This window comes from Leiobunum rupestre, chromosome 2 (assembly GCF_980474605.1).
Source record: "Leiobunum rupestre chromosome 2, qqLeiRupe1.1.hap1, whole genome shotgun sequence".
In the NCBI taxonomy this organism is placed as follows: Eukaryota; Metazoa; Arthropoda; class Arachnida; order Opiliones; family Sclerosomatidae; genus Leiobunum; species Leiobunum rupestre.
The window spans coordinates 5,530,251-5,547,029 of NC_143385.1; the positions used below are offsets into that span (position 1 = coordinate 5,530,251).

General features: G+C 35.9%; 1 protein-coding gene across 1 annotated transcript; it reads right to left on the reverse strand.

The window, feature by feature from the left end:
• Positions 1-985: 985 nt before the first annotated feature.
• LOC149955591 (uncharacterized) lies at positions 986-10,698 on the reverse strand. The gene is made up of 6 exons (XM_090166700.1): positions 10,618-10,698; positions 7,019-7,163; positions 6,382-6,452; positions 6,027-6,134; positions 3,249-3,335; positions 986-1,072 (listed from the first exon to the last, which is right to left on the reverse strand). Exons 2-6 carry the CDS (start codon positions 7,146-7,148, stop codon positions 986-988), a joined length of 483 nt encoding a protein of 160 aa, XP_090022826.1. The 5' UTR covers positions 7,149-7,163; positions 10,618-10,698.
• Positions 10,699-16,779: the final 6,081 nt, after the last annotated feature.

Sequence of the window (16,779 nt, forward strand, 5' to 3'; positions counted from 1 at the left end):
CAGGCGTTTTAGCCTTTATCGAAAGCATTGCGATATCAGCTAGAGAAGGCAGCTGTGACACTCCACTCTAGAATTTCAAACGTATCAAGGCCTTGGGCACTATTTCATACATCTACAATAAAAATTTCCATGACTTAGCAATCGAGTTGTACCAAAGGTTTCGCCATAATTTTTCATGTTTACTACTTTTAACATATTTATTTTTATTCGAAACAGTTGAAAATATTTGAAAAATAAGCTGATGAAACTGATCTAATAGGTACATGCGTAAGTGAGACTTCAGCTGAAAGTTGTTGACGTCGTTCAATCAAACGGTTTGACGGCAGTGACTCAGAGTTATAATATTTAATGAGACTTGCTGCTGGACGAAAAGTTTCAACTTGGAAGATGAATCTTTTTCCATTTTAAACAAAACTGTATCATTAAATTTGAGAATGACCATAAAACACAAAAATAACACCACGTTCTCAGTGCCTGAATGCATTCCAGGTACAAGCTGATTTAGCTCAATAAATTTAAAAAAGTAAAGTTCACACACATAATTAAAAACAAATATTTCCGTGAATATAAATAATATTTGACATCGAAAGTAGTCTAGTAACTTAATAAGTAAAGGTACATGTAATAATTCAGCCCGGTTGAAATTTTTCCGAATTGCAAACAGGGATGAATTTAGAATAGGAGCCAACTTTCAAAAATACATGTAATTTTTGGAGAAGATAACGAATACAACATATATTGATTTGTTTAAACTATTTCATCGTGAAAATGTGCTTTACAATTATTTAAATATTCCTATGTAAAATAATATTGGCATTACCATTGATAAGTGAAGTGATAAATGCCGTACATTTTGAATAGTGATGGGATGTACGCTTTTGCAGTTGGAAATAGAATTATTTCTTAGATAGATTCTGATCTATAGTAATATCAATACTTTGATTTCAAATTTTGTTTATTTATATGATCATCAATTATATTGCGATCATGTTTTGTACAGTGAACTGCAAGTGTTTTTTCTTTCTTGTGTTGCTAGACAAGCCGCAGTCTGATTTACTGTTGATCTACAATCCTAAAATATACGCGAAAAATACAACAGAATTTCTTTAAAATGAGCTTTCATATTTAAAGTTTTATATTTTCAATCGGGTTTCCCAATTTTAATTTTCCATAAGGATTTTGATGTTCAACAATAGGGTAAGTCCGACATTTAGGTAAACGAAAATAGAATATATACTTGTTAACACCACAAAAACACATGGATATTATACATAAAGCAACATTATATTTTGAAATATGTGGGGTGGCGGAGTGGTAAGCACTTTCGGCTCTTGTGAAAACTCGAAACAGGCTACAAACAGCTCCTTCGGCGCTGAGTTTGCAAGATCTCTCCCCACTGGTAAAAGGTGTTTTCCCGAGCTCTTCAGTTTGCTTTTCTGTAAAAAAATACTGTAGGGAGCTGTTGGCTCGCGTGGCATGAAGGGCTTGACAACACCCTCCTACGCATTGTAACCCGGCCACCTGTTTAAGGCATTAGAAGTCGTTAGATGACTTGGGTCTAAGGTGGTGCCTTGGGTATTAGCCTAGCTGATTATTATAATTATTATTAAAATTTTTAAAGCTGTGAATACCGAGATTTAACAATTGATTTTAAACCAAACTTTTAAACTAACACGGATGTACTCAGCTCAGGTTCGTCTTACCAACCAACATAGCTCACCGGATCGCACAAGGCTCAGGAAATTAGGAAAACTAAAGCAAGACTCAGTCTCCTCTCAAGATCATTTAGAGTCTCGGCTCGGCTCTTATATAAGGCAAAAACATTTGTTGGGGTCAGTTCTGGCTCACTGGTTTTAAAATATTTTTAATAAACTCAGCTCAAGCTCATGATTTAACCAAATATACGATAGTCTAAAACTCCCTTTTCGGCTCAAATTTGAAAAATGCCCATGCAGCTATAGTTGGAAATGCCCACCCGTAGTATGAAAAACGCATTAGATTTAGAAAATACCCACTCACTTGTCAGTACAATTACCCTTACTATCAATACTACATATTTGTTTAGTTTATAGTCAAACAGAGTACATTCTAAACGTATATAAATTAATGGAACGTATGGGCCTCGCAAAACCTAGGACCCACCCAAGCCGTAGCAGAGCCGCATTAACCATAAGGCGGCCTACGCTGAAGCTTAGTAGCCCACCAAAACAGGGGCCCATGTACCACAAGGGGGAGGGGGATGTCAACGGGCACCCTCTTATGCCATTTCACCCATTCACCTGAATTAAAGGCAATAAAAGTCGCTTGATGTGGTGACTTGGGTATAAGACTAGCTGATTATTATTTTTATGTACCACTATAGGGGTAGTTGGAGTTCCAGGGGCCCAAAGAAACTCTACGCCTAGGGGCCCTACCATGGGTTCATACAGCACTGACAAGGAGACTACCCAAGGTGTAACACACCGATTTTGTTCAAACTCAAGGGTTAAGTAGGCCTTACTGAATAAAGAAAATTGCTAAAAGGAAAAGTTTCAACGGGCATTAGTTTTGCCATGGCAACCGAAAATGTTTTTGACAACACAAAATGGAAAATTCCTAACCGAAAATAACATGGGATTTCCAAAAAAATAAAAAATTTAAAATGCAAAAAACTAGAAAAAAGGGATCAATTCGTCAATTTTCAAAAAAAAATTCTTGTTTTCGCATTTTAGAAATTTTCAAAATCCCATGTTTTTTGAGTAAGGAATTTTCCATTTTGTGTTGTCAAAAATATTTTCGGTTGCCTGGGCAAAACTAATGCCCGTTGAAACGTTTCCTTTTGAGTCATTAAGGCCTACTTAACCCCCAAGTTTGAACAAAATCAGTGTGTTACACCTCGGGTAGTCACTTACTTGTGTGTCGTAGTACTAAAAATACTAAAAATCCACCGTGCATTTTTCCGGGTTCACGGCTAGGTCTCATTCTTTCTACATGACCATTGATTTGATTTAGTTTTAAAATTAATACAGTAACGTTGGTGTAAATTCACCAATTAGAAAACTTAACAATATTATTTAAAACCTTCTTTTGTCAATATCTACTAATTTAAATCAAGTACATAAGGGATTTTCTTGATTGGTCAGCTCAATCACATATTCTTTGCAACCTTTTATGTGCAATAAAGTACGAAATGTTTAAGTTACTTAATTGGAATAATTTAAATGTACCAGAATATTCTTAGAATAAGAAGTAATAAAAAATATACTTACGCTTGTTATTTGATCTCTCAGGGGCTTACTGATGTCTGTACCCATTAGCTCGAAATACTTTATGCAACACAGAATTTGAAATCCATCCTTAAATTGAAAATTTGTGAATGCGAAGTTTGTAAAATTGATTTTTGTTTAAGTTCATCGCTTTCTAGAACGTACAGAACCCGAAGAATGTTCCAAATTTATATCGAACACATTTACAAAGTGATGAATTGGTCGAATTGGTCAATTCTTGACCGGAGGTAATAAAGGAAATTTAGCGAGGCATGGACTATTTGCATTGGTATTAGACTTTCATTTTAGTTCGAAGATTGTTATCAAAACCCTGTTCACCCGTGCCCTCGAACACTCTCTCGACAATAATTGTAAATTATTTCTAATTTGGTATTTGCTTCGTTCCTTTTCCATTTCCAAATCATAACTGATCGGAAATATGAAACGAATATAGCTCGAAAGCATGCTATAACGGTAAATCAAGAATATGCTTTTTGTACTTAAAGAGGCAGTGGCGTTGTAATGTGGGGCGGCCCGCCCCACGTGCCACCCGACCGTGAAAAAATAAAAACTTACACAAACTAAAGACTAGTAGGTAGCACACCAGGATATCCGCCCCATGTGTGACCCCATGCTATGATATCCGCCCCGGGTGTCACCCATGCTAGCTACGCCACTGTAAAGAGGTTGAATATAAATAAATACCATAGAAGAATACTACTTTGTGTATAATTAATAATAATAATAATCCGCACAACCTTAGGCCTAAGTCATCAAGCGACTTTTAAAGCCGTTAATCCATGTGGCCGGGTTACAATGCGTAGGAGGGTGGTGGCAAGCCCTTCATGCCACACGAGCCAACAGCTCCCTACACTAACTAATTAAAAAAATGATTTAAAAACGATTGTTGGAGTTGCTCATTATCATTGGAATCTTATTGATGTCTTAAAACTGACTCATTATGTAACCACGTCTCAATATTTTTGTTTCAATTAAATTTTATATTCGCAATCTGTATTTATAAATTTCAGCCTCACGAGTATTTATAAATTTCAGCCTCACGAGTATTTAATAATTTAATAGTCACAGTCTGTATTTATTAATTTCAGCCTCACGAGTATTTATAAATTTCAGCCTCACGAGTATTTATAAATTTCAGCTTCACGAGTATTTATTAATTTAATAGTCGCAGTCTGTATTTATTAATTTCAGCTCCACGAGTATATAATATTTTCGGTGTTGGTCCATTTGATCGAAAAATATGTGATCGACAGTCGATCATTATACGTTGCAATTGATCGAAATTCCATTTGATCGCATCCCATTTGTCCTTTGTTTCATAAGATCGAACCTTCAAATGATCGAATACTATTTGATCGAATTCAAAAGTATTTATAGTACCAGTTGGTATGTTTTGATTTTAGCGAATGTCAATATCAAGTGCAGAAGGAATAATGATGGAATAATTCATTGCTTAAGTGCAGAAGGAATAATGATGGAATAATTCATTGCTTAAGTGCAGAAGGAATAATGATGGAATAATTCATTGCTTAAGTGCAGAAGGAATAATGATGGAATAATTCATTGCTTAAGTGCAGAAGGAATAATGATGGAATAATTCATTGCTTAAGTGCAGAAGGAATAATGATGGAATAATTCATTGCTTAAGTGCAGAAGGAATAATGATGGAATAATTCATTGCTTAAGTGCAGAAGGAATAATGATGGAATAATTCATTGCTTAAGTGCAGAAGGAATAATGATGGAATAATTCATTGCTTAAGTGCAGAAGGAATAATGATGGAATAATTCATTGCTTAAGTGCAGAAGGAATAATGATGGAATAATTCATTGCTTAAGTGCAGAAGGAATAATGATGGAATAATTCATTGCTTAAGTGCAGAAGGAATAATGATGGAATAATTCATTGCTTAAGTGCAGAAGGAATAATGATGGAATAATTCATTGCTTTAACTGTATTAAGCCAAAAGATGAAGAGATTTTTACTTTATACACTATATAATGGAATTTTTTATGACATCGACGATAACGGCCCGTTGTTTTTTATATATATAAATAGGGTCAGGTTAGGTTTGGTTAGGTTAGGTTGATGTACGCGCGCCGTAGGCGCGTATGCACCGTTGTATACGAATTGTCTGACCACGTTCACGGCCCTTCTATTGCTAAAAATTAGGTATAGAGTTCGTTTTTTAAATAGGTCTTTCTATTAATTATGTCGGAGAATATTTTGTTTTCTACGTCACTGCGCTCAGGTTTTTTTTTTCTGCATTAAAGTCTACTGTATCTCATTCTGACTAGATGTTGCCTTTTCGATTTACTCCCAAAAACTAGTAGTTTTACCCTACAGTAGCTTTCGATCAAATTTCGTTCGATCAAATGCCATTCGATCAAATGAAATTCGATCAAATGGGACCCGTTCGATCATTTGGGAATCGATCAAATAGACTCAAACCATATTTTCCGCCTAGCATTCTTGATGTTATTTCCATATAGTCCCAAAGGTCAAGTTTCGATGCTTGCTCGAACCTCGAAATGCGTTTCAGTGGCGTAGCTATTTGCTTTTAGTTTTTACCCGTGCTGTTTAGTCGACAGGCTCAGTGGATTTTCATTGGAACATAATTCTTCTAATGCCTGTACGAACGTGCTAAGTAGATTTAACTTTTCGTTAAAAGTATGAACTAAACAGAAATGGAATCATCAGAGTAGCGTTCTGAATCATTCACTTGTAAGGGCGGAAAAACCAGCTAATTCTGAAACTCACCGGTGGTTGTCCTGGGCTGGTTGTACCTTCGCACACGTGGCACAACAGTGTTTGAAGATCGGAGACGTTAGTTGGGGCGAAAAATGCATTGCACCTTGCTATTGCTGCCTGAAAAAAATAATAACAACGCAAATATTGAATACGGGTGTATTATTAAATAATTAGGTTAATTTGAACGCATGAAATGGTATTTTGTATTTTAACTAAAAAAGATTAAAAATGATATACGAGTGTCAATTACTCTGGACGACTAATCAACGGAAGGCTTATGTCCAAATAATATAAAGGTATTTTTATTGGTACATATGTAAATTAAAATTGTTCGAAAAAAATTAAATTTTAAAATAGAACTCACAAAGTTTTGAATTTTGTTATCCAATATACATTTCGAAAAAGTAACCAGACAATCCACTGTATTGAAAAGAGCTGTAAAAAATTAAATGGTTATTTCTTTCCCCCCCCCCCCCCGGCATTTGTACAATAGTAACAATTTAAGACCGGTCGGTCCAGACTAAAAAGTTCGGTTGAATTATTAACGCAACATTTAGGCCCGGCAAGCTAAGGGATTTAGGAAATTAAGGACTACCTATTTTGCCTTAACATCGTCTGTTTGTGTTTCGAACTCATCTCTAAAAAGCCGATTTTCGATCTACACAATTTAATTTTGGAATCAGATTTAATTTTCGGAGAAGTAACTGAAGCCACCTATAACGATTATTTTCCAGATTGTAAAAAATAAATTATGGTGCTATTGCCTCACGCGATTTCATCTATTCTTATATTACTCATGGCTTGTGTTCGTCCCATGGTAACGCGTTTAGGTCGGCCATGCCATTAAGACCCCCATGATGGTCTCGTGATAATTTGGCAGTTTCGGGTTTCCTTTTGTCTCGTGATATGTCACGTGAAATAATGTCATCACGGACGTTTTAGGGCGGTACTTAGCTACGAAGTATGCCTACGAACAAGCACCCAATTTTATAAACACTCACGGCATTCTTCGTTGATGAACGTCATCGTTGATTTCGCATCTTCGTCGTCACAAACATATCCTTCGTCCTCTGCCAAACAGGTAGACCGCATCCCGAACATCAAGTACGCAATAATTGCGAGTAGCAGCATTTCGGTTCCGAATATCTAGCCAGGATGTCAAAACATTGAAATCCGTGAAAAGGTAGAAAACTCCATAATGCAAAGGGGTGAAAAAAGCTTAACAGTCAACGAATTTAAAGAAATTACAAAACGTACGAATTACTCGGACCAATAGGTCTTCGAGTCAAAAACTAATTAGTATATAAAATAGTCAGAATTCCCAACGGTAGACCAGTTTCATTTGGGGATCATCAGTACCGAAAACAGAAGCTAAACCTAATCATTAAAAAATAAAAACTCATTGCGTAGCAAAGGAAAGCCAAATAGGGGGATAGTGGTAAAGGGGAATATACCAAAAGTTATACACTTAACTTTTGTTGAAGGACAGCCGAAGTAGCTCAAGGCTGTTTTAAGGTATTGAGTTTGTACCATTTTCTCATTGGAGCCTTCTTAATTGGTTTTTAACGCAACATTTAGCTAAATATTAGGATTTTTTAAAATAAAGTTTAATTTGATTTAATTAAAACTATGATTAGAACGTTTAAAATTTTGAATATCTATACATTCTTTAAGAAGTAGAGTTGCTTCTTAAAGCTATCATTCATTTATTCGTAGAATTCCAAGGTAGGAAACGAAAAAAATATTTTGATTTCAATTAGATTATTGTAAAAGAAAATTAAAAAATCCAGTTCTACAAAACTACAGTAAGATTAGTCACAATACGTAAAACCTTGTAATCACGGATGAATGTATAAAAAGTAATTAATATAAAATATCTTTAATATTTAATAACGAAAATCGTTTTTTTTTACCAAAAGGAGTACTTTATCAATTAACGAACAATATTTTAAATACCCTGTCCTTTCACTAAGCATGACAGCCTAAAAGTAATTTTACCACACAGAAAAATACAATAGAACGCTATCTAAAACAGCCGGTGCACCCGGAACAATATTTTAATTAGGGACACACCGATATGGGTACAGCCGTTATATCGACCGACATTAACAAAGTTATTTATCATAACAGTATTGTATATGATAAAATAATTATATAAGACGATTCAGTGCACTGACATACCATTTTATTCTAATTTTTCAATAAAAGTTTACAAGAGCATATCCGAATATGTTTCTATTCATTTTACGTGATACATATTTTCTATAACAAATCGAATAGTTAGTTAATCGAGAATTTTCATATTATTAATTTTTTCCTGAAAATATTTTTTATACCGGTATCTGCCAATATTGGCTTCGTTTAAGCCGATATTGGCCGATACCGATATTAGAAAATTAGCTAATTTTAAATCACCTCTCTATTAACAAACTAAGAGTTTATTACTACACAAAAAGTAAATAAAATAATAACCAGATGGAAAATGAAGGATAAAAATCCTCTATTTCTATATAGTTTATAAATAGAAAATATTTGGGCATTTCAAGCTCTGAATTAAAGGGGCTCCAAAGTTCGGTGGCAAAATGTGTAAAGTCAGTAAAGTGCGAAATTTACGGTTGGCTCTGCCCGCCTCTGCCAAGGCCGAGTGATGGATTGGGGGAAATGCATGCTCAATTTTCTTTCTTTTTTGCCACCGAACTTTGGAGCCCTTTTAAATATCTCGCGAATTGGCTAAATACCTCATTTAAAATTTAATTTTTACATACGACTTTAAACATAGCAAAGTTTCACGTAAAATGAACTTAATTTTGGAAATCTATGTGTATTTCATGGCGAAAATCAGCATACACAACTTAAATGGGCAAATAAGCAACTTTGTAAGACCAGGAATCCATACTTCGAACTTGGAATGGTTATCCGGACGTATTCCCCACAGTCAGATCTCGGGGACCGTTTTCGGTAACGTGTATGAGAAAAATTCGTCCCCCGCAAGCGTCTTCCTTCTTTAGGGGTTTTACCCCACGCAACCTCCCGTTTTTTCAACTGTAGTTATTTGTTGTTTGACTCCCCGGCCATTTCGAAATTTAGGGTTAGGTTTGTCCTGATTATCTAGCAGACGACTTTACTAGGTAATTGGGGGGTCCAGGATATTTTTGGAAGGATATTTTTAAGCCAATGAAAATCGCAAGAGAAAACAATTATGCTCTGACGTCAAAATGATGGGAAAAAACGGTCCCCTAGATAGAGACGGAAATCGGCATTGTAACCCAGCCACCGGTAAATAAGGCATTAAAAGTCGCGAGCTGACTTGGGCCTGTGGTGTTGCTTAGGGTATTAGCCTAGATAATTATTATTATTATAACCATTCCAAGTTAGAGGTATGATTTCCTGGTAAGAAATATTGACTGACCTAACATTAACCCTAATAGAACCGAAATTTTGGGAATGGTCGTTATTTCAAACCTACTTATATAAAATCTATGTAAAAAATCAGTTGTGGCTTTCACTCCTGTTGAATTCCAAAATTAACATAAATGTATATTTGTTTAAATAAATACGTTCTTGGTATACATGTAAATAATTTCGTTATTGCTTAGTTTTAATTTTAGGGTTTTTGAGACCGTAGAAACCAAAGATTAATTTTCAGAAATTCAATTAGCAGTGTTCTAATATTGTACACACCACCAGTCAATGTGGTAAATAATGGTAAATAAGGTAAATATGGTAAATAATGGAAATATGGTTAACATGCAAATTATGTAAAAACGGTATAAATGATAAATAATGGAAATAATGGTAAACATTAGTTTATGTTGTATGCTAAATGAAATCAAGAAAATAATTAAAATATCGGAATATATCAACTTTAGAAGATCTTAAACGTAATTATCAGTACTCTACCAGTCTGTTCTAAATATTAATAGTTTTATTTCCATAAATATAGGTTTAAGTTTTAAATACTGTAAATAATACATGGAAATAAATTATCTATCATTATTTACAATTTTTTCCATTTTACACAATAACGTTATTTACAATTATTTACCACCTGTTAAATACCACTTCGGAGCCCTGCCAATTAGACACGCTTTCTTCAGCGGGGTACCATAGCCCACCCTATGAGGCCTTCAAGAAATAGGTGCCACATTTAATGGGCCTACCTGACCAAACAATGCTGTAGCAGCAGCACAGCAATTTGTTTGAATGGTCTTAAATTCACACCGTTATGTTAAGACCGCGAGAAATAATAGGTTACTAACTAATTCATTCATTTGGGATTTAAACCAAGATCTTATTTCCTACTTCTATGGACAATGACTATGGTCGATTCTTCACACGACACAAAAGGGGGAAAGAACCCCGTCACCGGAGTGCGCTTCAATGGTGTCGGAAGGCCAATGAGATAGCGGACTTGAGGGGGATTGGGTGGAATGCTTAAAATCGTCGTCAGTATAAATACATGACTGTTTAAACTTCAAATTTTAGAAATTCGAATTAAAAAATTTTGTATATATGAAATACAAGTTTTTAGGGCAAAAAACGTATTTCTACAGGAAATACGAAGTTAATTATTGAAAGGTAAGAGCAAACGTCTACTCACCACTTTAGTTCGCTATAGAACAGAGATGATATCGAATAAATAGTCAAGCAATTGGTGTTCGCGGGTTGTCGAGGGTTGCGTTGATGGCTGAACTGGCAGCTTTTTCACTCTTGAGAAAATGTCGTTATCCCATTTTCGATTTCCATCTACCCTATATCATCGAAGCAAATATCTAAAACGTTGGGAAACTGAACAACGCAGCTGCGACACCAACTTCTTCGTGTTTAAAGCGAAATATTTCACCTACGCTGATTACATGCATGTTCGTTTTCGCCATCGATGTGAAGTCCCAAAAATTCGATAATGTTTCTTGATGTTTAACACGATTTAAACCATAACAGAGTTTAAAATTCAAAATGTACTAGAAATCTTTAAGTTTTGGAAAGCGATTCAACCACAAGGATATTGTTGATGTTCCAAGAAAGTAGTCTACAGCGAATCCTAGATCAATCCTATGATTTATAATCCGTAAGGATTGTGACTTTGCTTTCTTAATGTCCAGAGTGGCGTAGCTAGGCCTTTTGCCATCCGGGGCGGTCCCAGGACTCGTCCTTTGTATTTGGCAGGTTTTTCAAGCCCAGTTTCGATAGTTTTCAAGGCTGTTCTTATTTTGGTGTCCACGATTTTCTAACGGTACAGCAACGGGAAAAGAAAAGTACAGTACACGAGACCTTCTAAAAGGAAGAAAGCCATAACGGTGATTAATTTGAAACTTCCCGCATTCACTTAAATGGTGAGTTTGATCGAGAACGACTTTCTCGATTTCCGTTTGATTCGACGTAGTGGCTCTTCTTCAATTCAGAGAAGTTTCATTGTCGAATTTTATGGGCATGTACAGTTTCAAGCCGAGAAGCGTTAGAGGTATCACATTAGGTATCCACGTTTGTAAATGGAAAAGAACGAGTCTTCTGCACGGTTATATCCCGATGCCGTATTGTGAAATAAATAAATTAAAAGCATGCTTATTTTTCAAGTAAAAATTTAATTTTTACATTCTACACTTATTTTCCTTGCCTTTCTGAGAAAAAAATCATCGATAACATTGTCGAAGTCAATATCATCACTCAATGGGGATCTAAGCTAAGGTTTTTGCCACACGCGGCGTGACCGAGCTAGATACGACGGTAGTCAATTTGGCTGAAAGTGATAATGTTATAACACAACACGAACTCAATATTCACAACCTACATATAAACATTACAATAACGAAATATCCAATCAAACTGAGTTAAAACTGTCGCGACGGTGAGCGTTGACGAAAAAAGACCCACCCAACCGCAAAACTATCCGTTAACGCTCACCGTCAACCCTTCGAGAAACTGCGAACGCAGTGAGCCAAGAAATTGCGTACGCAGTGATTACCCTTTGCCCCGAAAAGGCGAACGCTTTCGCAGGCCTGACAGACAGACAGACAGACACAGTGATTGTATAACCCCTCCTAGGGAACTTTGTCCCCTCGGAGAGGTAAAAAATAAAAAATTAGAGAAATTCGGGCCTAACGCGTCGACCCAAAATGTTATCGAAAATTTGTGTATTTCGCCGCTGTACGAGCGTCCAATGAGAAGCCTCTTTCAACTTTTATAACACCAACCAATGAGCGAGGGAATTTAGGCGCACGCTCAGTCCCACTATGTTTTGCGATTTTTCGCCTAATGTTTGTTATGACACTTTTCTTCATAAATAAATTCGGATAACTAATTTATATAAACGTTTTGATCGGTTATTCTACTGTAGAAATATTTTTTTACGTCTATTCTTTAGGCCAGCGGTCAACGCATGCGATTTTATAAGGGAAACAATCATTTTCACCACGATTTCTAATGTATAAGGCCAAGGCTTATTGTGTGGTTCCGGTTTTTAGGCTAGTAGGGGCCGGCTTTTAAGGCTTTGGTTAATAGATTTGAACTTCCATTGAAGCGTTTTGATTGCCACTTGACATTTGACAGTAAATGGCGAGCAGTGCAGTGTGTGCTGTAGGACTGTGCGATAATTGTCGCGGGTTAAACATATCATTTCATTCATTTCTGAAAGATCTACAAATAAGGGCGGTATGGCTTAAAGCGCTAGACAAATCAGATGATTTTCAATCCCCTCCAAATTTGAGATTATGTTCTGCTCTTTTCACACCAGATAGTAGAGAGGGGGGTGTCTATCCGGTGATTGAGAATTTCATTCTCAATCACCGGATAGACACAAAGAGCTTGGCTCCCGCCGTTCACCCGCGCCTATCCCGTTCCTCCCCCACCCGCGCCCCCATCTCAATCACCAGAATTTCTAATCACCAGAATTTCTAATCACCAGATTCTCCCGTTCACGGGTTGCTTTCCCCCAACCCCCATTCACTGGATACTTTATCTCTCGTTCACCAGCTCCTTTCCCCTATTGCTTTCACCCCTTCTAATCACCAGTTGCTTTCCCCCATCCCCATTCTCCAAAATTAGTTTTCCTCGCGCAGATATCTGGAGATTAGATTTTTACCCGTTTGCTTATCGCTTCAGAACCCCTTAATTTCTAATCTCTAGGCAATAATAACAAGTTATTTTCAATTTAATTAATTTCCAATTTTATTTTACTTTTAATTACATGATTGCGTAAAACAGGTTCTAATATTAGACCGACATTATAAATAACGCGTTTAAATCGCATTTTATCAATATAAAAAAAATTAACTCGATCTTCGTAAGGAATATGTACAATTTCATTTAATGGGCTGAAACGAACTACCTTCTGCAAGTGCGGATTGTATAAATAATTTTAATAAAAGTTCTACCTCACCACGTCTGACCGGAATAGATATGAAATCGTCATCCTCCAGTGCCGCTGCCCTTGGTGGTGCCGGGATCTCCCATTCTTGCGAAAGGTACTTTTTTTCCGATGGTGAATTATCCCTCGACGGACAGTGTGGAAAGAATCTAGCATGTTCCCATTCTGGTACGTCTCCTGATTCCCATCCTTCTAATACGCCATGGCACTTGTAACATCGTACTTCATCGCCCCGCTGAATATAGTAGAATCCAGCCTTCGCTAGTTGTTCCTTAGTAACGTGGGGGTTTCTCCAGTGACGAAAAGTTTCAAGTCGATACGCTTCGATGTCCATACTGTAAACTGATAGTTTCTATAAGCTATTGTCAACATTCTTAAGCCTAATTGGTTAAGCCTAAATTTCAATAAATGTTTTTTCTATTTATTTTGGTTAGACTCTAAGACTATTTGACTAGAATCTAAGTCTATTTACTTCAATTTAAACAAGGCCTAATTTCCCTCTACAGTATATAATAAAGTCACTTACTTTTACGGAAATCCTTAAGCCTTTGCCTGTAAATAGAGTCGAGAAGGTGGGGTACGGAGCGCGAAAATCTACGTGTCTCTTCTCGATGAGGTCCGGGAACTAAAAGAACGCTGAGTCGTATATCTAGAGATCAAATAACACTCGAAACTTCAAGTAAATCCTGATTTCTCATTGGTTGAAACCAATTGATGTCACGGGAGAATGTAAAATGTAACCAAAAATAGAGGTTACTGCTCATCGGTTAGCGATAAAAAATTCGTCACGTGTTAAATTAGGCAGATTAGAATAGCTGAAAATACATTGCGCTTACTTCCCCCTAATTTACTTCTGATACAACTTTGATAAAAATTAATCCTGTTTCGGGGGGAACCCCCAGGAGGAAATCTTAGAGACTATTAACTCGGTAGAATACACTATTTTAGCAATTGCAATTGCATATAATCCTTGTTATTGTAATGTTTGATATATACTGAAATGATTATTGTTGGATAGGAAAATAAAAGAATCGTGATAAAAGTTAATTTTTTTATTCCATATTAATGGGTATGGATAGTAGAATACTACTACTATGGACGGAGCTCCTATCATCCCAGTATAATTGATATTCTACAAATTGTAGGAACATCCGATTTCCTGCTACGTCCTCTCTCTCCTCAATCCTAACAGAACAATACATAAAATTTTAACTTTAGTACAGCATATATAATTCGTGAAATTTAATTTATTACCTTATTCTAAGCTCATATTTTATAGTATCGTCATTTCGACTCGTCCATAAAACTCTATTTATAATCTCTTCAATTCTACATGAAGAAAATTAAAATCTTTAATTTTTTTTGTCCCAAAAGTTATTTAAATGTTAAAATAATATTTACCGCATTTTGATTTCTTTTTGCATCGGTCCAGATCAGAATAATTTGTTCTAATTGATTTACTCCCTTTTTATACCATTTTCCATCCCCACCATTTCCTAGCCCCTATATCCTATCTCCTTCTTTTCCGTGATGAAATCTAAGTTAGTGATTGAGTGTGGAATCTATTCAGTGTGGGTAAAGTCTGTAAATTTTTCCATTGGTTAAATAGTGTTCGTAGATAATTAATTTCGTGAGACTGGGAATTTCCACCATCTTCCTCTTAGCGTACGTCACGAGAAGATGGTTTAGGTTCGTGCAAAGTCTAACAAATTTACAGATAAGAGTCCGCATTGTAGTACGTTCTTGCATTGGACTGGTTGACTTAACGAAATTCTGGAAAAAAAAGGGTAAGCGATTTTCAATAAAGAGTCTTTTTTTTGTTACGTTTTTTAAAGTATTTATTAAGAGTGAAAAAAGTTACATAGGAAAAATTGTTTACAATTGTTTTTCTCGCGTACATGAGTTTATATTATTAAATAAAATGGCAGAGTCAAATTTCAATCTTTTTTATCATTACAAGACCCAAAGCTAACTAAATCCCTGTTAAATTATCTAAGGCAATGTTTTTTTTCACCAATCTTATTTTGCGTGTACTAAAGATATTTTGTTAATGACGGGTAGAAAACATATTTCAATGGTTCAAGACGGTAACAGATTTCAATGACTTTTAGAAAGTACTTTAAATAGAACGTACAGGAATAATGCAATAATATATTTCTACCAATGTTTTGTTTTCATGCTAGATTGCGTAAACCACCCACGTTGTCCTAACTAGTTTACCAATACTTTCTGATTCTATTTTAATTTTTTTGTTTTTGGATGGTTTATTTTATTCGAAAGTAAAAGGTTTGGCGCCCATAGAAGCGCTCGCATGTTTTCGAGAGAGGACGGGTCATATCTCTAAAAGATACCAGATAGCGTGGGAATATATTGTTTTATCCTCTGGAACCGGATTTTTTCCAGTCAGTCACCATACCTCTCTCTCTAGCTAATGGATTCGCTAAATTCGATGTGATGATTTTTCTAGCATGATTTGCGAAAGATAAAAATATCTTGCTGTCGTTTTTTTCCCAATTTTTGGAAAACTTTTGGTAGTACGTTTTTGTACTCTGTCCTTTAGTTCTATGCAAAATATACATTACGCAATATTCGCCGCAAACGTTACTAGTTAGTCCTTGCAATCGTCTTTTGCTAAATGTCCACGTCTTACACATTGAATTTAAATATTTTCTGATTGTGGGTAAAAATGGGGGAAGCCCCATTGAATCAAAATAGAATCCCCGTTTTCGGCCATCGACGTAGACGCAAATCCAATGAGAACCTGTTTCTCCCCTTTTATCAAAATTAATGATAAGCGATTGCGGATATTTCACCATGGGTTTTAAATTATCTGAAGAAAACACGCCTAAAAAGTTCGGTGTTTTATACAGTGCCTGAGATAAGTCCACGTTTGTCGTAGTCATTTTAATAGTCTCGAATAATGTTCCTATTTTTATCTATCTGTAAACAAGATTGAAATTCAGCGTACACGATAACGACCGTAGAATCTTTTAAAGGGGTACCAAATCCTAAATCTAAACGTAGTTGCCCTCTCTTTACGGGGTTCCAAAACGTGACGTCACTGGCCGAATTGTCGGGGGTTAAATCAAAAGCATATAGGGCAAAGCCTAGAGGAAAGTGAGCCAACGCAATGTGGTTTCCCTCGTCTTGGTAGAGTATCCCAGATCCCGAGAATAGCGAATGATAGGCCAGCGTAAATTGTTTACTATTAAAATTAGGGGTCAACGCTTTCGAAGGGATTTGTTCGTTATCAACGTATAGAGCCAGATAATTTAGGTCGAAATTTTCAAAATTATAAGGATTAGACTTAACGGAGCCCTTATACGCTTTGTTGGTGGCTAAACCAATAATGACTCTGTTGGGCATCGGACCTAAGAATATATTGTCAAAACTATCGTT

What these genes read in the sequence shown, in the direction of transcription:
- LOC149955591 (XM_090166700.1), bottom strand. Translation starts at nt 7,148, where the DNA reads ATGCTGCTACTCGCAATTATTGCGTACTTGATGTTCGGGATGCGGTCT. An exon ending in CCAGCCCAGGACAACCACCG is followed by an intron (nt 3,336 to 6,026) that starts GTGAGTTTCAGA and finishes TTTCAATTTAAG; the next exon opens with GATGGATTTCAAATTCTGTG. An exon ending in TGAGAGATCAAATAACAAGC is followed by an intron (nt 1,073 to 3,248) that starts GTAAGTATATTT and finishes CGTATATTTTAG; the next exon opens with GATTGTAGATCAACAGTAAA.